Raw genomic sequence first — 22667 nt, 5'->3', positions numbered from 1 at the left:
AAGTGGTAGGGAAAACTGTAAGAGATGTGAATCAAATTTACATTGTTAAAAACCTAAAAACAATGCCTGGTATCTTATATAGACTGGATAAAGGAAAACAAAATGATGCTTAAAATAAGTTGGTAAAAGTGCTCATAAGTCAAAAAAAGGGAATTCGAACTATTGTTGAACCATCTTAAGTGCCACTACAAAGTAAAAGATAATAAATAAAACTAATGAAAATACTTCCTGATTTCATTTAACTATTGTGCCAACCATTTTAGATTCTATAGGTGAAACGAAAGAAACTTTGGAATATTCACCATAAAGTCCTTTACACAGGTTGAGAAAAAAATAACTTCTGACCAAGTACATGATATTTTCTATAAAAATCCAATATCACTGCGCTCATGTAACAGTAACAAAGACAGTTTTTATGGCATTACAATGCCTGGGTGATTCTATGAAGACACTCTTGGTCACTACTGCAGAACCCAGCTTCAAATGTGAAAAAGGGCTCCTCCAGAAATAAACAAAAATGCAAAGTTTATTTTGCTTAATGTTGTATATACATAAACAAAATTCTCCAAGTCCATAATGTATTGTTTTGTTAGAAGTCAGCTTTAACCTGTCTGCCCACTCACAGTTCCATTTAAAAATTCATCTGGAAGGAAATTGCATCATACTGCAATACTGCTTTATTGACATAACCTACCCTTTGCCACCTTCATACCTTGCCTAGGATTAGAATTCAGCACTTTTTAAAAATAAGAGTTGAAACCTGGAAGATCAAATGACCCCCTCACATACCCCCATTGTAGATGCCCATATTCTGACAGCTTTTCTAACAGACAATCAGGACAAATATGTTTTAAAAATATAATAAATGGTGTATATATTTTTCTAAGGTTTCCCTTTAGCAAATGATTCTACATATTTCTAAAATTCTCCCAGTTTAGCAAACTATCCAGTCTAAAAACAACTTCAGATTGATTTCTGACTAGTATCAAGTTCAACTCTGGCTGAAGATGAAATTTTAAAAAGCTTATGCAAGTCTCTTTTCTACAAGTTCTATCATGACTGGGGTATTTAATTGTGCATAGCTCTTAATGAAAAATATGAATGCATAGATACAGCTCTCCCTCTCCCCTCCCTTACCCTCCGACTGTATAAAGTACCTCAGAAGATTAGGGAATCCTGTAGAAAAGAATGTGGTAGAAAAGAAAACAATAGGCGAAATCAGCCTCATTGTTTTAGACAGAACCATTTTCCGATGAAGTTAACAGTGCTTAGTTCCAGCTAAGCAGACACAAGACTGTAGCCATGGAGAGGCATTTATAACTAATACATCTGCCTACTTTCTCTACAATAACTATTTTATGAGGTGGATTAAATGAGAGTGTGTGACACTCTCTCTAGCCAGCTCTCTAGCCAGTTTTTATTCCAAAGGAAGTCTAGAACCCACAGTGTTCTGGTTTATAGGCCAGAACTTCAACTACTAAATTCACACTGGCTGTAAATATTCTACACTGCTCAAAAAAATAAAGGGAACACTTAAACAACACAATGTAGCTCCAAGTCAATCACACTTCTGTGAAATCAAACTGTTCTCTTAGGTAGCAACACTGACTGACAATCAATTTCACATGCTGTTGTGCAAATGGAATAGACAACAGGTGGAAAGCAGAGGCAGTTAGCAAGACATCCCCAATAAAGGAGTGGTTCTGCAGGTGGTGACCACAGGCCACTTCTCAGCTCCTATGCTTTCTGGCCGATGGTTTGGTCACTTTTGAATGCTGGCGGTGCTTTCACTCTAGTGATACCATAAGATGGAGTCTACAACCCACACAAGTGGCTCAGGTAGTGCAGCTCATCCAGGATGGCACATCAATGTAAGCTGTGGCAAGAAGGTTTGCTGTGTCTGTCAGCGTAGTGTCCAGAGCATGGAGGCGCTACCAGGAGACAGGCCAGTACATCAGGAGACGTGGAGGAGGCCGTGGGAGGGCAACAACCCAACATCAGGACCGCTACCTCTGCCTCTGTGCAAGGAGGGACAGGAGGAGCACTGCCAGAGCCCTGCAAATTGACCTCCAGTGAGCCACAAATGTGCATGTGGCTTCTCAAACAGACTCCAGGAGGGTGGTATGAGGGCCCGATGTCCACAGGTGGGGGTTGTGCTTACAGCCCAACACCGTGCAGGACGTTTGGCATTTGCCAGAGAACACCAAGATTGGCAAATTCGCCACTGGCACCCTGTGCTCTTCACAGATGAAAGCAGGTACACACTGAGCACATCTGACAGACGTGACAGGGTCTGGAGACACCATGGAAAACGTTCTGCTGCCTGCAACGTCCTCCAGCATGACCGGTTTGGCAGTGGATCAGTAATGGTGTGGGGTGGCATTTCTTTAGGGGGTCGCACAGCCCTCCATGTGCTCGCCAGAGGTAGCCTGACTGCCATTAGGTACCAAGATGAGATTCTCAAACCTCGTGAGACCATATGCTGGTGCGGTTGGCCCTGGGTTCCTCCTAATGCACGACAATGCTAGACCTCATGTGGCTGGAGTGTGTCAGCAGTTCCTGCAAGATGAAGGCATTGATGCTATGGACTGGCCTGCCCGTTCCCCAGACCTGAATCCAATTGAGCACATCTGGGACATCATGTCTCGCTCCATCCACCAACGCCATGTTGCACCACAGACTGTCCAGGAATTGGGGGATGCTTTAGTCCAGGTGCGGGAGGAGATCCCTCAGGAGACCATCCTCCACTTCATCAGGAGCATGCCCAGGCATTGTAGGGAGGTCATACAGGCACGTGGAGGCCACACACACTACTGAGCCTCATTTTGACTTGTTTTAAGGACATTACATTAAAGTTCGATCAGCCTGTAGTGTTTTTTTCCACTTTAATTTTGAGTGTAACTCCAAATCCAGACCTCCATAGGTTGCTAAATTTGATTTCCAGTGATAATTTTTGTGTGATTTTGTTGTCAGCACATTCAACTATGTAACGAACAAAGTATTTAATAAGAATATTTCATTCATTCAGATCTAGGATGTCTTATTTTTGTGTTCCCTTTATTTTTTTTGAGTAGTGTATTTAAAGTTGTATTTCAATGTACGTGGGATTCATAGCTCAAGCTGAGCCTTGTCAATCAAGAATCTGAGTTTCATTTATATTATTAAACTATAAAAAATTAAAAAACAGATTTTACCGTGTGCTTAAGGTCAACAAAACAGAGGCTATATCCAAGAGTAGTTTCTCTCCATTCTCTCCCATGCTGTGATCTTTCCAATTTAGCATAGCAAGTGCTCCATGGCAAAGAAAAAGGAGGACAGAGTCAGAAAGTTCAGCAGTACAGAGACCACCACAGCTGTCCACAAACCACTTTGGCACATCAGAACAGTTTAATAAGCCACAAATCAAATCACTGATCTGCAAAAAAGTAATGTAATATAAGAGAAAAAACCCCAAAAGTATGGTTTACTACTAGATCGCTGAAAGGCAAAAAGTTACAATAAAACAGTAAAAACACAATGGTTATTTCTTTTATAGCCGACACTGAATGGAAATTATGAAAGCTAAACTTCTAATAGTATGTACTGTATGTTTCCAAAGCTGTCCTGTTCTATATAATATTTAGGATTGCTATTCATCTCCATTTTTACCAACCAAACACATGCATTATAGGCTATCCTCAAACCCATAAGGGACTGCATTTACTCATAGTCAAAAATTCAAATCTATAGGTTGAGTAAATCTGTAGGACCAAGATTATAGTTGAAATGTTTTAAAGATCACCTAATAACTGACCCTGTGAATTCAACGTGATTAACTTCCAAGTAAATATTATCTTGTCCCAAAGTTGCTCATAGTTAAGTATTATTTTATTGCACTGTAAAGTGGCAATATTTCCTCTAATAGAATTTACATAAAACATGAAACTTGAAACTATTATTGAAATGGCTACTCTTTCAGTTACTTCTCTTTCTTAAATTAACTTAATGTTTCAAATAGGCATTCAAAGTTATATTTATACATATTTTTACTTTTTTCAGAAGAAACGCACTAACCAAACAAGGCAACCTCTCAACAGGTTGAAACATTGTCTTAATAAAAAGAACAACAGCCAATCCCGCTGAAGTCTGGACAGTTTGTAGAAGGTCTTCTAAATAAAAGAAAAGAATACTAGAATTATAAATGGCAAAGTACTTGAGCACCATTCTGCTTTTCTGAACCCCACTTCCCTTTTGCTCCTCTTTTATTCCCCATGGAAGGGGGCGTTCACCATCCACCTGTGGCTTTACTCCAAGTCAACCTTTGCTCCTTAGTTGTTCCCTTCTTCTGGCAGCTCTGTGCATTCGCACACTGGGAACAGGCTCTTCTGCTTCATTGATGTCCGACTCCGAAGGCAGCTGACAGACGGCCCTAGTCCCATCTCTGCCTCCAACGTATAGAGCACTCATCAGAGCCTTCCCCAAACTCCAGGACGGGCCCATGTTCCTCCCCAACTTCCCCACTGTCCAAATCTGCTGCCAGCTGTGTTGGCTGCTGGCGGGTCACAATTATCAACAAACAGAAGCCTCAATTGCCCATAAAATTATGCCAGATTATTATTTGTTTGTAGTTTGACATGTTGTAGAAATCATGGTCAAATTTGTAATTGTAGAAAACACATATAATTGTGTTTCCTTCAGTAAACCATTATAATAAAATATATATAATACATGAACCAAGCCATTAATATTACCCTTGATTGAATACCAACTAGGACAAAAAGTAACCTTTCCATGAGTAGAATTTTTTAACAACTACTTGTTCTCCTGCAAATTCCCAAACCACCTTTTGTGCTGCTCCATATCATTCATACATTCAACTTGATACCTACCACTTTACATCTCTGTTGGTTGGCAAACAACCAAAAACAGAGCAGATTTTCACAGGGTGTTACATAAGCTGGAGGAAATAATTACAAGTACTCCTTATTTACTGATCACCAATTCAGACTGGCAATTCTGTCACTAAGTGCTGCAGTGCCAGACTTATGACATCACTTCCACTTCTATTGTTAAGCAATCACAGTGGTTGTTAAATGAGACATCACATGACAGCAATGTGCAATTTTACGACTACATTCTCCAATTCTGCTTATTATGAAGTTTGGTTTCAAAGCTGTTTTTGTTATAATCATTATAATTTTGAACAACCACTAAAAAGGTAGTTGGTAAGCAAGATATACCTGTATCCTTTTTGGAAGCAGAATTGCATTCATAGAAATTTTTAAATCCAATCCAAATTTAAAAAAGAAAAAAAGAAAGAGTGACATTGTTTTAATATAAAGATTCTTATTCCTGAATTTAGCTTTCTCTCTCTTTTGAAATAAACTGTTGGGGAAAAAATTAAAAATTTAAATTATTAGCACTATTTACCATTATTTAAGCAGCATATAAAGCAGTTCAGAAGTCCACACATACATTGCCAAATGGGAGAATCCAATTTTTTCCAAAAACATTCCTCTATATTTTCCAGAACTTTTTGGATCAAAGTCATGGAAACTTTAATTCCCATAAGCAAATCATGCATCAGCCGAGTTTGAGCAATGTGATTTCCACTGAATTTCCTTTAAAAAGATATAAATAAGACAAATTACTGTTTCAAATCTGTTTGTGAAGGGATCTTTTAACCATGAAAGTAGATTTTGGGAGCATACAGGAAATGGCAGGGAGAAATCTTCCTTTTATGATAAAAGAAAATCTTTCAAATACTTTTGAGTAGCTATCTAGATATAGCTCCATGTTTTAAAAATTAGTATGAATGCCACTAATAATGTATTAATCTTGAAAAATGTTTTTAGAATGCAGGCATTGCCACTAAAAAGATCCTAATATATTTTCACTCACTGCTCTGCATCATTTTCTGAACTGCGCTCCAAAAATTAATCTAAGCAGCTAAGTGCTATATAGGATAATCATTCCTAACAATATATCATAACAATATCTATATGCTTACATATGTATGTGTGCACATCTAGACATATATATGTACGCACCTAGTCCAATGAATAGAGATTCCTAAATGTACATTACAAATTTAAATTAATCAATAAGAACACATTACAAATATTGTGAAACTCTTTTTGTATATTTCATAAACATTGTGTTTTACAGTTTTTTAAAGTTTCTTAAAATTCTTAAAATTAAAAACAATTATATATTGATATGGTACTTATGTTCTGATTAAACATATATATTGATTTGGCAAATGTTGTTTACCCATAGCTCTAGACAATAAAAGAAAACTTTTAAATGAATGAAAGCAATTATTTGCTGTTAACAGGAGTAATCAGCCCCAAAAGAAAGGCTGAAACTTAACGGAGTATCATACACAATCAAGCTAACTGATTTATTATGTTCTGTTATAATACAGGAATCTCTCCAGTCTGGCAGCTCTGGAACAATTAGATAAGCTCCAAAGAATTCAGAAAAGGATGGTTTCCTTTCCCCTATTACAATTGTGCAGTGATGCTAGACTAGCTCTGTGCTTGATCCCTCCTCTCTGCCAGACTGGGTGCTTCCCAACAACAAGTGAGTTTCCTCCCATAAATCAGTTTAAATGCTTATTTATTCCATTAATGTAAAAATATAATAGAACTTCCAAGATTGCAACAGAACTTCCAAATTATAGTGTGTTACTAGAACTTACTAGACTGAGATTAAAATATAACTTGTTGTGATTGGAAGGACCAATCCTGTTAGGAACTTTGAATCTGATGACTGTTAGATCGTGGATTGACGTCAGAACCAGGAAACGTTAATCTGATGGGCAAGCCAGTTAATTAGCACGTTGCCTTAATGGGTATAAAAGGAACGAAATGACCGTTTGAATTTCAAAAGGGAGTCCTAACAGTTTTGCTTGCAGTTTTGAATGAGAACGTTACTTCCCTTTAGTTTGATTTGATTGTGAAATGACTGTTTGAATTTCAAAAGGGAGTCCTAACAGTTTTGCTTGCAGTTTTGAATGAGAACTTACTCCCTTTAGTTTGATTTGATTGTGAAATGACTGTTTGAATTTCAAAAGGGAGTCCTAACAGTTTTGCTTGCAGTTTTGAATGAGAACGTTACTCCCTTTAGTTTGATTTGCAGGACCGGCCTGAACCTTCAACCTCCTCTGCTTCTCAATCAGGTTATCAGCCGGGAACGGCTGACAATGAGGAACTTATGGAGACTTCAGGTGAAGGTAATAATTTAGATGATTGCTGGGTGGATGTCAGAAGCAGGCGTCTCCTTACGAGAAGAAACCAACGGGAGCACAGGAGGAGGGCAGATCAGTAATTAGACTAATTAGCTGCTGCTCTATAAAGGGAGAGAGATGACTTTGCACGTCGTCCGGAACAAAGTGTTTGTTTGCAAGGAGAACCAAAGATTTTGGCTTGGAGGATTTAAACCTGAAATATCTTGTTGGGCCTTGGATTTATTTCGTTGGAACTATTAACTTGGACTATCTTGTGGAGGCTAACTACAGCTGTTATCTGTGAAGATTCCTGTTTGCTGCCTTTATTTGCGAGGACTGCTGCTTTCAGCCTTATCTGTTTATTTTGGAAGGTGGGACATAACAATAACTGTTACAAAAAGATTAAGCCTTTAAAAGATAGGAATTTGAATATTACATAATTCAAGTATATAAAATAAAAGTCTTAACTGCCATGTTCAGCATTGACATTCAATCCAACATTATATTTTTGCAAAGTTCCAAGGTGAAGAAACTTTCCCAACCTTGAATAAAAGTCCTAAATTGTTGGGAAGAATATGCAGAATGTCTAAAGTGATGGAGTACCAGAATTCAGAAATGTTATCACTTAAATTTCAAAACTGTTTTGATAAACTTTATACCACTAAACCAAACAAAGCACAATTTTAACTTGAGGAATATATTGTATCTAAATGCCAGATTATTGCAGCTCATTGGCCTTAAGAATATATTTTTAAAGCTAAAAGGTGTTCTCCCAAATTAAGTTTGCATTTTACATTTTTCACACTCTCTCCACATTGTATCTTGAGTACTGGCACTTACCAATTTTCTTCTTCTATTTTAAGCACAGATTTCAACAAAAATTGAAGAGCTATGGAAATAAAGTTAAATATATATATACATAAATTACAATTCAGAATTGAGAGTGCTTTTAACATCCTAATCCTTGATTTTTAACTGTAATATCCATATTGAACTCATTGCTCAAGTACTGTGTATATACAGATAATCCTCATTTGCAATTGGGACCTGGAACTCTGTTGCTATGCAGCACAGTTATGGAAAATAATCACAGGACTGTACCAACTTACAACATCAGTTCCACCTTCAGCGGTTATGCAAATCATTGCAGTTCATGAAGCGTAACATCATGTGATCATGATTTGCAATTTCTGCCAACTTCTCATTGGCTTTCCTTGTCGGAAGCCAGCTGTGAAGTCTGTAAAAGGCGATTATGTAAATGTGGGATGTTGCAATCATGTAAATGTGTGCTGGTTGCCAAGTGCCCAAATCATGACCATGTGACTAGAGTTACTGCAACAGCCATAATTTTGAAGACTAGTCATAAGTGTCTTTTCTTAGTGCCATCTTAACATTGAACAGTCATTGAATAAATGATTATTAAGCAAGGACTAGCTGTAGTGGAGCAGTTATACAACATCTGAATATCTGAAAGACTGCCTGCTATTATAAATCTACCCATTATTGAAGAGATAAAATCCAATGTTATAAAAGCAGACATAGGTCTAGAATTTCCTCTTCTATGTCTTTTCTTTCCACCCACAATCCCCACCTGAGCCTTCCTACAGAATTTGAGAACTCTAGAACTGGTTAAAGCAACACAGCCAGCCGATTTTCAGAAAGGAAACCCTTCCAGTCAAGAACCTGTCTCTATTTAAAAATTGTAATATCTCCAGATACAGAAAATGTTTTTAATTATAAAAGCAACAGAAAAATGCTTCCTATAGAGACTGATATGAAACATTTTCATCTCTTCTCTCATTAACATCCCAACCTAAGAAGAGGTACAAAGCATTTACCTTCTTTGAATAGGATAGTCACGCTTGATTTACCTGAAAAATTCAAGTATATATTTTAGCATCTTATCCTGACTAATCAAAAATTTTATTTTTAATGTATAACATATTTTAAAAATGAACCATACCTATATTTATAAGTTCCACACAAGAAGCAAGATTATCTATAGTTTTTCTAATGTGGGAGAAATTTGTAGTTGCTAATTCTTCTTTGAGGCAGACAACAAAACTGTCTGTAGCTTCTGCTATAAGCAGTTCTGGAAGGTCATTCAAGCAACTGTAGGGAAAAAAAGCATTGCCAAATTAAAATGTCAGTACTAGAAGATTTAAGTTAAAAACCATACAAATGAATCTTCTTGAGCCACAATCTCTTCAACACTATTCTGTTGTATTCATTTTGACATGAGGCTTCAAAAGAAATCAAAGGAAAATGGAACATCTATAGAACAAGCAGATCTTCAGTTAAACGTTTCATTATTTCTGGAAGAAGAGAGAATGGATTGTAAGAAAGAGACAGACAATTGCTCACAGCAAAATGTTTACTGTCTTGCATATCTGAAATTCCACGGTTCATTACACTTTCCCCCAAAATGTAAATATTACAGGATTTGGAAATACAATCAGCAATTTATCTGAAGGCAAGTAATTTGCTAGCCAGAGAGAAGTTCCCTGAAGATGGGCTCCAGCACAAGTCTGAAAGCTCGGAAGACAAAACTTCTGCTCCTAGTGACTGACCCAGATTGGATCCTGCAACATTATCCTGGGACACATATGTTTGTCTTCATTCATAATATGCTGGATATCACAAAATTCTTTAACTAAGCTTTATATTACTATACCACACATAATATCTCTATCTTTTAAGATTTAGTGAGTACATTTCAACACACGTCAGTAAAGACTGAAAGTAAAGAATAGGATTATAAAGTCAAGAATACTTAGGAGAACATTACTGGCTGAATGAATGTGACTGTTTAATATTTTAACCATTTCTAAAATGTATATCTCATAACAAATCTTTTATGTCATCACTACCATTTGTATTATTCATTTTCTCAATATCCATGTTTTCCTGAAGACTATCAAAGAAACATTAAGCACTTTCTTAGTATAACATTTGACTAGTACCTTGCTAAAACTTTTTTCAAAGGGTTCTTTATATCCAGAGATAAGAACATTATCCCCAAAATATCTAAACAACTTTTAATCATGTTATTATATGAAGGCTCGGAGTCCATCTTTTCCAGTAAAGGCACAATCTACAGATGACAAAAAAATAAAGAATATAACTTGCATTTTTTTTCAAACAAACAGGCTAAAAGATACATAGGTGACTGTGAATTGTGCATAATCAGGTTTATACAAATGTCAGTAAGAAGCACAGTATGTATAAGTATAATAGAAACATAACCTGCAACAAAATATAAGAGTATGGATACTCCAGGTCACTGTTCTAAAAAATCAGCTTACTTTCAGAATATTTATTTCTAATCCCATTTGCATAAATTTCCATCTGTCTCCCAACATCTTAGATACCATTGAACATTCTTAATCTTTATTGAATATTTTAGCTCAGGATGTAATATTTTACTTTTTACATTCTTAATATTAATTTAACACTTATATCAAGAGTACTTCCAAGCAGGGAAATAACCTTCTGTTTCTTACTAGTTTCATCTTTTCCACCCATCCACTAAAATTCATGAAAATTTGATTTTGCTATTCATCATTATCAGCCTTTCCTAACTAGATATCCTTTAACTTTGCTGAAGCAACAATTTCAACAGTGACTACTATGGAAGCTGAATTTCCAACACATCTGGAAAGTGCCAAGCTGGGGAAGGCCAAACTACATGATGATTTGGATAATCTTAAAAGATGAAATACTGCTCTTTCTTGACTTTTATTCTTGCAATTCATGAATCAAATGCCCTGCATTTTCAGGCATATAGGTAATTATATGAAACACCTGTCATGTGAAACTAGCTGCTAACCAGAATAGAAAATAATTTACTTACTTGCCTTATATGGCTGTCTATGTCATATCCTAGGCAGTTCACAGCAAAGTATTAAAATACATCATATCCAGTGGTGGGATTCAAAAGTTCCCACCACTGGTTCTGTGGGTGTGGCTTGGTGGGTGAGGCTGCAGGGGGGGATCACACAATTCACATAACTTGCGTGCACATATGCACCAAACATGTGCTTTGTGCACACGTTAAAGCAGTAAAAATTAAGCTACTGCGTCTCTCAACTGTTTAGCACAGCAATCCACTCTCCCACGCCAAACAACTGAGAGGTTAAAAAGGACCTAGGAGCAGGGACAGGTGTGTGGGCCCAACTACAGAGCATTGGAAAAACTCGTAGCGAACCAGTTTTCTGCCAGCTGATCTTTGGCGCTACTGGTATGCCAGAACCGGGCCAAACCAGTAGAATACTACCACTAATCATATCCTCTCCACCAAGGAAACAGAACCAACCATACTGTTAACCACTTGACTCAAACCCATACTAGACCATTTTTACTAGTATAACTAAAATCAAACCTGTTTGATCAAATTAATTTGCTGAATGCCATCCGTCAACTGTGCACACCGTAATAATAGAGAAGCCAGGTTTTCTCCTTCAACATCTGCAACAGCTGCACATTTAAAAAGCAAAAACGTTTTAATAGTCCAATATTTAATAATCCAATAGTTCACATGACAAAAGCTATTTCCTACTCCTCCCTTATACAGGGCTCCTTTCACACAGTACACCTTTTATCACCTTATTTTCCTGAACATTTTCTTGAGAATAAACCCACCTAATTAAACTAATTACACCTGTTAATGTTGAGGATGTACTTGAAAACCACTTAAAAGATAAAAGTGATCCAGAAAACAACAGCATAGGTATTGTTGGGCATGTATGCCCCTGTGACATCACTGCTCTGCAAACAGCAGTTCAATTCAGACAGATCAGAATTGGTTGCCCAAATATTATCCTTAAGAAATAGATCTTAAGTACAAGACAATAGGACTTGATCATTACTAATATAAATAGCCCATTCAAAGCTGAATGACCAACTTGCTTCAGAAAACCAGAAAGTCGGAAGGACATTTCAAGCACATCTTTAATATAGAACATTCTTTTTAACATCAAATTATAATTTCTCTAATTTGCTTTTCACTGAGGAAAAAACATTTTTTTCGCATTCAGGTAGAAAAAAAGTATATATATAGACATGAAAGGGCTGATACTCTTGTCTTTAATTCAAAATGTACCCTCAAAGGAAATTAGTTTTAAAAAAGCATTATCGCACCACTAAAATATATCTACAGAGACAAATTAAGCAACTTAATTATACTTACAGCGAAGTCTTTCAAGCTGTTGGTATTCAAGAACAAGGCTATCAACCTGAATGTCTTTCTTCTTCTTTAAAGCCATTTTGGTAGATTAAAGAATTACCTATTAAAGAATAATATATTTGATATATTAGAACACTGTTTTAAATCCAAAATTTAAAAATGAGGTCTGTTTAATTCATAGTTGTACTTTGTTTACCTTACTTCTATACACTCTGGAGAAAAAGGTTAGGCAAGATTTTCATTCAGACTTTATTAGCAACTATTTCACCTGAAATACACAAACTCGATCAAGAAAAATCCACAAAAGTCCAGCAGTCAGAAATTTAAAGTCAAGACTCCAGATGAGGACATCAGCATCTTACTTCTGAAACATTTTCCTGAGTGTAAATCCACCTGAGCAATAAAGCAACAAAACTAATCAATACAGGCTATCTATTTTTTAGAGAAATAAAACATGATTATGTATAAGCTTTCATTCTAGCGGAAACTTGTTAATAAGTGTTAATAAGCACTTATTAAAAAGTTTCCACTAGAATGAAAGCCTATACATAATCATGTTTTATTTCTCTATGTACACTGTTTGGAAGTATGTTTTCTGATTTATGCCATAGCATTTCATTTCTACCTTGGTTCTACCTTTGGTTCTTGTTAGGAATATAAGTCACCTAACAGGTATTTGGGTTGGAAATATATAAACCAGGATAGACATTTTAAAACTGTATCTTTAAGAAAATGCAAAAGTGTAATTGGGTGTGGTTTCTCAAACGGCCATAGGATGGAGCCAGAAACCTGGGTTGTTTATTCTTAGTCTCAGAAGAGAGTGTGAGTGTATCTGTTTCTTTCTGTTGGAGAGTTTTGCCGTTCCTCATAATTGACTGCTATTCCAGGATTTGATGTAAGTCTGATACTGAACTGTTTTTGACACTGGACTTTGTTATTGGATTATCCCTGGACTGAAAACTGACTGATTTAACTTGTGAATGACTTTGGACTGCTTGTTTTGAACTTTGCTTAAACCTTTATTGAAAGTAAAACCCTACATTTACTGTAGTGTATCTGTGTGCTGTGTGTGTATTATTCAAACACTTCTCTCAAATACGTCTCCCTGTATGTGTTCATTCTCCTAACGGGGAATTACCTCAACAGTTCTACCATTACTATTTCTTCCTGTTTCATGACATTAAGGCTATCACTTGATATAAACATAGTACTCATTTAATGAGAATTGGGACCAGAGTTTCCATCACTAAGTGAAACAGTTATACAGCGTGACATTGCATGACTGCATAGCTCAGCAAAGGCAACACCAGCACTTCCCGCTGCCTATAAACAAAGATTAACACTAACCAAAAAACGTTGGCAAGGCATCATGACTAGCAGCTGACAACTTCTCTCCAGGGATATATAAAATAAAGCAAATCTTAGAAGTAGGATATGACAAGTCAAGAGACAAAAAAGCTTTGAAAATATTTCATGCAATCATTTGAGAAAGTTAGCTGTAACTATCTGTTTCAATGGTAGCCATTCAGAAAATGATTTTGTAAACAGTTGGCAAGTTCATAAAAAGGCAATAAAAAGAAAATTAGGAGACTCCAGCCCAACATATTTTGGGTTTACTGTATGTAAATATAGATTATTGTAATTCCATCCCTTCCTTCATAATAAAATTTGTTATTGTGAGAATTTGATTTGGAAAAATAAATATGCTGAGTTTCAGACAGATAATAAAGAGTCTGACAAACATTCAATACTTGTTTGTACAATGCTAAAGCCTCCAACCTTAAGAGGGTGGAATTAGAATCTTGGTTGCAAATAACAACACAAATACAGGTAGTCCTTGACTTACAATAGTTCATTTAGTTCATTCAAAATTACAACAGCATAGGAAAAATGACTAATGATCAGTTTTCACACTTTCAACCAATGTAGCATCCCCACGGTCACATTTAGATCAGTGGTGGAATTCAAATTTTTTTACTACCGGTTCTGTGGGCATGGCTTGGTGGGCGTGGCAGGGGAAGGCTATTGTACAATCTCCAGTCAGAGGTGGTATTTGCTGGTTCTCCGAACTACTCAAAATTTCCACTTCTGGTTCTTCAGAACTGGTCAGAACCTGCTGAATACCACCTCTGGTTTAGATACTTGTCAACTGATTCATATTTATGATAAATGCAGTGTCCTGGGATCATGTGATTTTGTGACCTTCTGACAAGTCAAGTCAATGGGGAAACCAGATTCATTAAACAACCATGTTACTAACTTAACAACTGCAGTGTTTTACTTAACTGTGACAAGAAAAGTCATAAAATGGGGCAAAACTCACTTAACAAATGTGTCTTAGCAACATAAATTCTGGGCTCAATTGTGGTGGTAAGTCAAGGATTATTTATATTGCAGGTATAGCAGAAATGTGCGGGAAGAGAGAATATTAGTGGAACACTGTATGCTTGTTGTAGGATACTTTTTAAAACAACAAGGAAAATCTCTGTCGTCATCTCTAGTTCTAGTTTCTCCAGTAACCAGAAAAGTAACCTGACCTGGGAGTCCCATCATCCGACATCCAAATTTATCTAAACGCTTCAGTCACGTTCATTAATTTTTAAATTTGTTTTACAAGAAGCACATACTTCTTCTGGATTTAATTTTAGTGTTCTACTATAACTCCCAGGTAAAATTTAGCTTACCTTATATTTGCAGAACAAGAACTTGCCTTCCAATTCATTCTGGATTAATTTAGCTTCACTCTTGCCCTTTAAATTTTATCAGGCAGAGTAACCCTGTCAGGAATTTCTCGTCCTGTTGGCATTATACTTGGGTCATTGAAGCTACATTGACCTCTCTATCATTTAAGATCATTTAAGTATCAAATTACTTTTAAAAATAATTTTATTAAATAATTTTCAGCAGTAAAAGCAATACAATTTTTAGAAAGGAACAAAGAAAACAAGAAAGGAGAATAAAAGATTGTGAAGAAATGGCTACTGATCTTTTTAACAGTGGTTTTAAATGGATTTATATTTTACCCCTAAGATTGTCATAACTTCCTTTTTTCTATAGTTTTCCTTTCTAATAGTCAAATCCATTAATCACAAGTTCATTTTCTTCCTTCATCAGCAAAAAGTCTATGAGGGGTTTCCAGTCACTAATAAATGAGGTTAACGTCCTTTCCCTCATGAAACCAGTCAATGTTACCATTTCTACTAATTCTATCATCTTCACCAACCATTCCTCCATTGTGGGTAACCTCACACAATATCAAAGGGAGTCTAGGCATTCAAAAAGGAATCCCCCCCCTCCCCCATTGTTGTTTTTGCAAACAAATGGGAAGGGATCATGCATTAAAAACTCAAAAGGCTGTCATTATACACAATGGGTAAGCTCTCTTCACAGGTAACCCAATCGTGCTGTTTATTTTTCCTAGCATTGTCCCGTGTATTAGTGTACAGCTGATTAGTTCCCTGATTTTACTTCTTTCCTGTTTTTGAGCAAACAGAACAAAGTTAGCTCTTCAATGTTCTGACACTTTCCCTGTAATTCAGGAGTTCTGAGAGATTACAATAGCAATTTTCAAGATCATATCCATCAATTGGTCTAGCACCTCTGGATGTAATCCAGCCCGGGGAATTCGAATTTATTCAAAGCAACTTGGAGCTCTCTCACTTATCTGCTTATTTTAAGCTACATTTCTTTTCTGCTCAACCCCCCCCACCCCCACATGGCATCGTTTCTGACAAGTTGGGTCACTTTTTCCCTTTGCAAAAAAGCCAGATGCAAAGTAGAAATTAAGCAGTTCACCTGTTTTCCAATTGTTTTAAACGGATTTGATATTTCTGGCATTCAGTATAAGACAAAAATTCATTCTAAAGTCTTTCTGATCCCATTCTTACAGGTTTGAGATATGGTGTGGGCAGGTTGTGTTAGAAGCCCTTTTTCCATTAAAAAAAAAACCCTTTTTGTTATTTCTTACACTAGTTTATCAGAAACCTCATGGTTTCTTTTGCAAGTAAATATTTTATTATGGTTTGTGTGCTACATTATCCCGAAAAGGACAGCGCTCATTTACGCCTCATGGCTTCAAATCTGCCAGCATTTATTTATTTTTTGTTGACGGTGTATTGGATCCAGATGTCCAAAGATGTCCTGGCGCTACAGATCTAACGGCGAAAGAGCCCCGCACTCCGTCGTACACTTGACTCTGCCAAAAGCAAAGGTTACGTTCAGGCGACTTGTTTCAGCCAGGCAGAGTTAGCACGCTTCACTGATCCAGAAGTCGAGAACCTCACATGCTTCATCGTAATGAGTTATTTCGCGGCGCAGAGCATCATGCAGACACTCGCTGAGAACACAAGACCGATATGAAGGAAAGCCATGGCTTTGCTCACACCGCGTTTTACACTCAGCAAGCGCCCCCAACACTTACCCTCCAGAGAGGCCTTGCCAGGACTTTCTCCCCCTACAGCCGGTTACTAACTCCGCCTCTCCGCCGAAAAGGGCGGAGCACGGGCGCGGCTGAAGAACGAGCAGGCCTACCCGGCTACGTCTTTTGCTTGAGACGAGAAAGGGCGGGGTCGAACGCCGTACGAGCCACGCGACTCTTCTGTTGCGTCCAGCCTCCACGGCTCTCTGACGGCTTCACCGGCCAATCAGGAAAGAGAGCGATCGACTCTCGCGGTAGGGATTCGAAGAAGGGGTGGGATTTGCCGGCCATTGCCGACGGAAATTGCTTTGTTTGTCCACCGCTTGCCTATCCAACCCCCCCCCCCACCAATAAATCTCAGTGGGATGCCAGTTCTAGAATATTGAGGGGTCCTTGATCTTGTCTGGGCTTAGTTGTTTTCTTGCAGATGTTTCATGATCCACACGAGGTAACACCAATGCTACTAGTCATTGATGGTGTTACCTCGTGTGGATATTGAAACATCTGCAAGAAAATGTCTATGGAGATTCTCAGTCCTCCGGGTAACGGTTGTCCCAGAGGTGCTTTTTCGAGGAGCAACTGGAATTTCTCGTTTTCCTTTGAAGACACTTCTCATCCAAGAAGCTTCTTCAACTCCGCTTGGATGGTGAGGAATGGAAAAATTTATACTCCTTGCAGACAACTGGTCATTTGCATTCTTATAACGATTTTAAAAACTTAATGCTTATTGCTTAACGACTCGCTAAAAGAATGCAAATGACCAGCTGTCTGCAAGGAGTTCCATAAATCCCTCCATTCCTCATTATCCAGACGGAGCTGAAGTCGTTTCTTGAAGTCTTTGAAACATTTTCAAAGGAAAAAACAGAAGGTCCCAGTTGCCTCTTTAAAAAGCATCTTTGAGACGATCTGCCAGAAAACAACCAAGCTCAGAGAGCACCAGAGACCCCTTCATTTCAACCCTGAGCTACAAATATTCTATTATATTGGTATAATATTAATGCTGTGATCAAGAGTATTCTGTGATTGCTGGAAGGGTGTTGGGTTTGTAACAAACCTCAGATCAGATCCTGGACTTAATATAGGTCAGTCTCATTGATGCGAGGTAAATTCTACAAACCAAAATGAGTCTTAAAGAATTCAACAAGTGTGCCAGTTTAGAGCACCATCCTGTTTCACCTAATTGGAACAGCCTTCTGCTGGCTGTATCACACATCAGCCCAAGTCACTTTTTACTGAGTGAAGTACCATCATTAAAACTAGAGAATAATAAACCACTTTTTTATATAGTGTGATGACTGGTTTCACAAAATATTTGACCACAAATGAGCAAATACTTTGGGTTAGCTCAATTTATGAGTCTGAACACTAGATATCAATCATGGCTTATTGCTTAATACTGTAAGGCATACTGTCTATAAATCTGGACAGACTTATTTTCTGTTTAGTTTTGGTGTTCTGGATAAGATTCTTGTAATCCCCTTTGTTCTCTTGTATTTAATAGATATTAGGCTCCCTTTTAATGACATGTGTTTTTGTTTTTCATTGTAGCCATCCATTACTTTTAAGATTCAAATTTTAAGCCAACTTATTTACAACTTACTTAAGTGAATGATGCAAGAAGATGCAAGAAATATTGCTAAAATGGAGCAGAACCAAGCCACATAACTCTTCAAATGCCTATGTCAACTATTCCTTATTTACCGTTATTCAAATGTCACAGTAGTAGTTTGTATTATTGTCTTATTCTGGTCCTGCCTTAGGCATAAAAGACTTTGAATCAGTTACTCTCTTTCAGCCCAACTCATTGTGTTTATGGGGAAATTAGAATGTTTGGTATGTTTGCTGCCTTGAGTTGTTTATAAAAACAATCCTACAAAGGTAGGATTTAAGAAAACTAAAAAAATGGTGTGGGAGAAAAACAATCTTTTCAACATTCTAATTCAAAACATTCATTTTATGTTTTATTACATATTACATAGACAAAAATAATAAATGTTTATACATTTTTCCAGGATAATTTTACAATTCAACTCCTAAAATAGCATTCTGGTTTCTGATTTAAAATAGAGCATTATAATAACATTTAAACAAAACTAGGTGCATTTTGTAAGATTATTCATTTTATTATGTGTTTCAGAGGCTCTTTATTTCATTTTTAATATGTATTGAAACCCATTGAGATACTCACTTTTTCAAAGTAGGGAAAACACTTTGCAAAAAACTTGCAAGAAATAAATATTTTTGATAATTTATAATTTTGGGATTTCTCCACTGTGTGGCGCCAAAGTACTGTATTAAGCAATTAAGCTGCCAAATTGATAGTTCCTTTTGAGTTTTTGTGTAGGTGTCATTTATTTACTTTTTTGTCAAATATCCAAAATACATTATGAGAAGACAAGTTGAGAACAATTGTTCCACATTCTATTAATTTGTGTAATAAATTTTAATATGTCATTATATCTAACAAGCATTCTATCAATAAATTCTTAGTATAAATAAGTGGCAGATATGGGGCAATAGATTTCTATGGCACTTCAAATGTTCAGGAAGCAACTGAATACATTTTTTGAGAAAAAATCCTTTTGATATCCAGTTGCAATTCTTGGATGATCATTTTTCATCTGTGTGTTTCCATTAATGTTTTAATTATGAGGTATTATAATTGTACTTTTATACTCATGTTTTATTGTGCACCACTCAAAATCTTTCGATAGGGTGATACAAAAATCATTCTAAACAAATGACACAATAAAAATGTCATCCTTTGTGATTCTGTAGAATTTTAATTTTTCACTTTCTATAGCTTTTTTAAATAAAGAAAAATAAACAACAATTGTACTGCAGAAATATCTCCTTCACCCCCATTATGTTCAGATAATATATCAATGTTACTTTACTGCATGATAAATAAATGTACATGATAATCAGCTTTGGTCTCATGAGTGGCTGCCATCTTGACTTTTTCATTGCTTTCCCTGAAAATCTACTGAAAAACAAGATAAATATTTTAAATATTTAATTATTTGCTTAAATTGATTTTGCCGAGCAGTTTAAAGGCATAATTGGGAATCATGTATTCAGGTTTTTCTTCTTCATTCTGTCCTTCATGAACAATTATCCAATGTGACATAAATATGAAAAGATACAATAAAATGTTATTTGTGGAAAAAATGCCCTAAAAGCTCTTTTGAATTCCCCAAGCCTATGGTATTTATTTAATCACAATAGCAACAAATGTATATTCAATTTTAAAACTTACCTTCAGACATCCGCACAATCCATTTGAGCCTTTCACACTATTTATTGCATAGATAAATGCTTGCAACGTGGAAGTTAAAGTGGAAGATAATTTGTTCATTGTATATACATTTTACAATTGGATTATAGAAGGTGGCAGTACAAAACGTAATTTAGTCTGTTATGTATAAACACTGCTTTCTGTCTCATAACAACATTCACAAGGGACTTACAGAATTGTCTATTATCAATTATATTCATAGAACATGCTAACTTTGGTTAACGGAACAAGCAGGGTAACTTTCTCACAAGTTAAAATGAGAAAAATAAGAATAAATGAAATGAATGCTGTAGTGTCACATCATAGCCTTATAAGCTCAAGATATATAGCTAGCAGAATCAGCCCATCCCCACTTCCTATGTGGAGAATCAGACTAGTCTTCCAAGAGATAAAATAACACTTTAAAAAAGAGAGATTGTAAAAGGCTTTTGCTACATGCTAAGTAAACAATTCTCACAAAGATTTGAGGAAGTCTGCCTGAGAAGATGTATAACAGAATATCTTGAGTCCTGCCAGCTGGCAAGGGAAGTCTATTCTGAACACTGATTCATGGTTTAGTACAATATGTAAATCTAACTACTGTTGTCTTATTCAGCAAGCCATGATTAAATTAGACAACGTAATCACAGCCAGTATTGGAACAGGTACAAATATGCAAGATTTTAAAACAGGGCAAGTATGCAAAGGAATTATCAGGGTTTGGCAAGGGGGTGTTGTATCCTAGTGGGTGGTAGGGACAATTCATGATATCTTACCAAAATAATTCTTCCTCAGTGGGTTGCGTCTCAAGATCAAAGGAAAAATATGCAATTGTGTATGAACAGAATAATGCATATATTTTGCCCAAAAGCTCAGCTTTTTACAGATATCCCCGCTTAGGACTTCTCAGAGTAAACACTTCCACACAAATATCACACTCCGCTCTAAAATCCTTGGCACATAATTTATACTACCACGTTAGTGCCCCCAGTAAGGTACTTCATTGCTTCATTGAATTAGGTGGTACTCTCTCTCCTGAGAAAACCAATTAAAGTGTGCAAAAGAAGAGAGGTTTTTTTTTGGGGGGGGGGGATTGGCCACTTGGCTGCTCCTGAGAAAAACTGGGAAGGAGTGGCCTGTAGTGTCCAAAGAGGCAAGATGACAGGAGGGGAGTCTCTGTAGCCCCATATAAGCAACACAGAATACTAGGGATCTCTTTTGTGCAGAAGGGGCCTTACCTGAGCAGTAACATTTTGATGAAGACCAGCCTCTGTATCTAGATAGTTTCCTTTCTCACGTTCCCAATCTGCCCAACCATGCCACCTTTGTTAAGCAGGTGTTTTATTGTGGAGTCCTTGGTGTTCTAGGAGTTTTTGGGGGGGTGTTGTGTTGTTGTGGTTGTTTTGCAGACATTTCATTACCTATCAAGTGAATATAGGTTTGTTCCCTGTGTATTACACTGTAAGTTGCACTGATGATGTTATCTAGTTGGGTAATGAAATGTCTGCAAACAACCAAACTCAGGGAGTATCAAGGACTCCACCACGCAATCCTGCGCTACAAATATTCTGTTCTATTGGAGGTGTTTTACTGGTAGCACAGTCTCCAATTTAACATGTTGGTATGTTTCTAGCAAATGAGACTTTTCAGTTTTTCAGGTATTCTATCAGTTGTTAATAACTGGTTTTGATGGTTATAATTAATTGTTTTACATTTGTTTGGAGTGTCTGTATTGATCAATGTTATTTGTTCTTTATTCTATGCGCATCCTATATAGTTTAATTGTATACCGCCCTGGCAGCTTGCTGAACAATCTATGATTGGCACTCCTCTAGTTCCCATGCATGAGCTGAGATTTCTGAAAACTTGAAAGCTTTTGCTCTTTCGGAAATGAAGACCAAGGACAGACCTTAGGTTTAATTTGATACCTCCTGCAATGGGCTTTTTAAGCTGGCTGAATTTGCAGAACACAGCGCTTTTCAGCCAGGGACATCCAATTCTGCCTCTACGATTTCAACATACAGGGAGGCCCGATGTTATTCTTGCCCCATAACTTGATTTCACTCGCTTCTCTGGACGATGAATGCAACACCCCCCCCCCCCCACACACACACCCCTCCCCAAATATAACATACACACTGAGCCTGCAAGCCTAAACGCCACCCCCACTGAGGAGAGGCCGGAGTGGACCGCAAGTCCCGCCTAAGCGGTTGTTTGAATGGCCAAGGGAACTGTCGCTCAGCCCGGGCCCCTCGCCGCCTGTCCTGCCGAGCGAGGCGATGGTGCCGCCGAAGCCTTTAGCGCAGAGCGGGCTGCCCGGGAGAGGCGCTGAGATCTTGGGGAGAGGGGCGCGGGCCTATCAGTGGAGTCATTGAAGAGCCGGAAACTTTATGACGACGTCCGCAGGTGTGCCTTAAGTTTGGGGTGGGGTGGGGGGGAGTGTGCGGGACGGATAATGCCCCCCCTTTTTTTCTCTTCGGGGAGAGACACTGAACGAGCTGAGACGAGCCATAAGAGCAGGGAAAGCAGGAGCCGTCTTTCCCCCAGAACTGCCTCTTCTTTTCCCTTTTCCTTCTTT

General features: G+C 37.2%; 2 protein-coding genes across 2 annotated transcripts in view; one reads left to right on the top strand and one right to left on the bottom strand.

Moving 5' to 3' along the window:
- The window catches only part of THADA (THADA armadillo repeat containing), a 104199-nt gene extending 87272 nt beyond the window's left edge, over positions 1 to 16927 (bottom strand). The window contains exons 1-10 of the mRNA XM_026695833.2: positions 16816 to 16927; positions 12399 to 12495; positions 11592 to 11686; positions 10174 to 10304; positions 9174 to 9322; positions 9049 to 9081; positions 8051 to 8099; positions 5410 to 5600; positions 4054 to 4148; positions 3195 to 3415 (exon numbers count right to left, since the gene is read on the bottom strand). Of these exons, the coding sequence (XP_026551618.1) occupies positions 3195 to 3415; positions 4054 to 4148; positions 5410 to 5600; positions 8051 to 8099; positions 9049 to 9081; positions 9174 to 9322; positions 10174 to 10304; positions 11592 to 11686; positions 12399 to 12474 (1040 nt within the window). The 5' untranslated portion in view covers positions 12475 to 12495; positions 16816 to 16927. The remainder of the gene's footprint in view (positions 1 to 3194; positions 3416 to 4053; positions 4149 to 5409; positions 5601 to 8050; positions 8100 to 9048; positions 9082 to 9173; positions 9323 to 10173; positions 10305 to 11591; positions 11687 to 12398; positions 12496 to 16815) is intronic.
- A 5425-nt stretch (positions 16928 to 22352) lies between these two features.
- The window catches only part of PLEKHH2 (pleckstrin homology, MyTH4 and FERM domain containing H2), a 66590-nt gene continuing 66275 nt past the window's right edge, over positions 22353 to 22667 (top strand). The window contains exon 1 of the mRNA XM_087932491.1: positions 22353 to 22495. The gene's annotated coding sequence lies outside the window, so the exon portion shown is untranslated. The remainder of the gene's footprint in view (positions 22496 to 22667) is intronic.

This window comes from Pseudonaja textilis, chromosome 1 (genome assembly GCF_049901715.1).
Source record: "Pseudonaja textilis isolate UNSWEBS1 chromosome 1, rPseTex1.2, whole genome shotgun sequence".
Lineage (NCBI taxonomy): Eukaryota > Metazoa > Chordata > Lepidosauria > Squamata > Elapidae > Pseudonaja > Pseudonaja textilis.
Note: the sequence above shows the minus strand (reverse complement) of the source record. Positions and strands in the feature narration are given on the sequence as shown.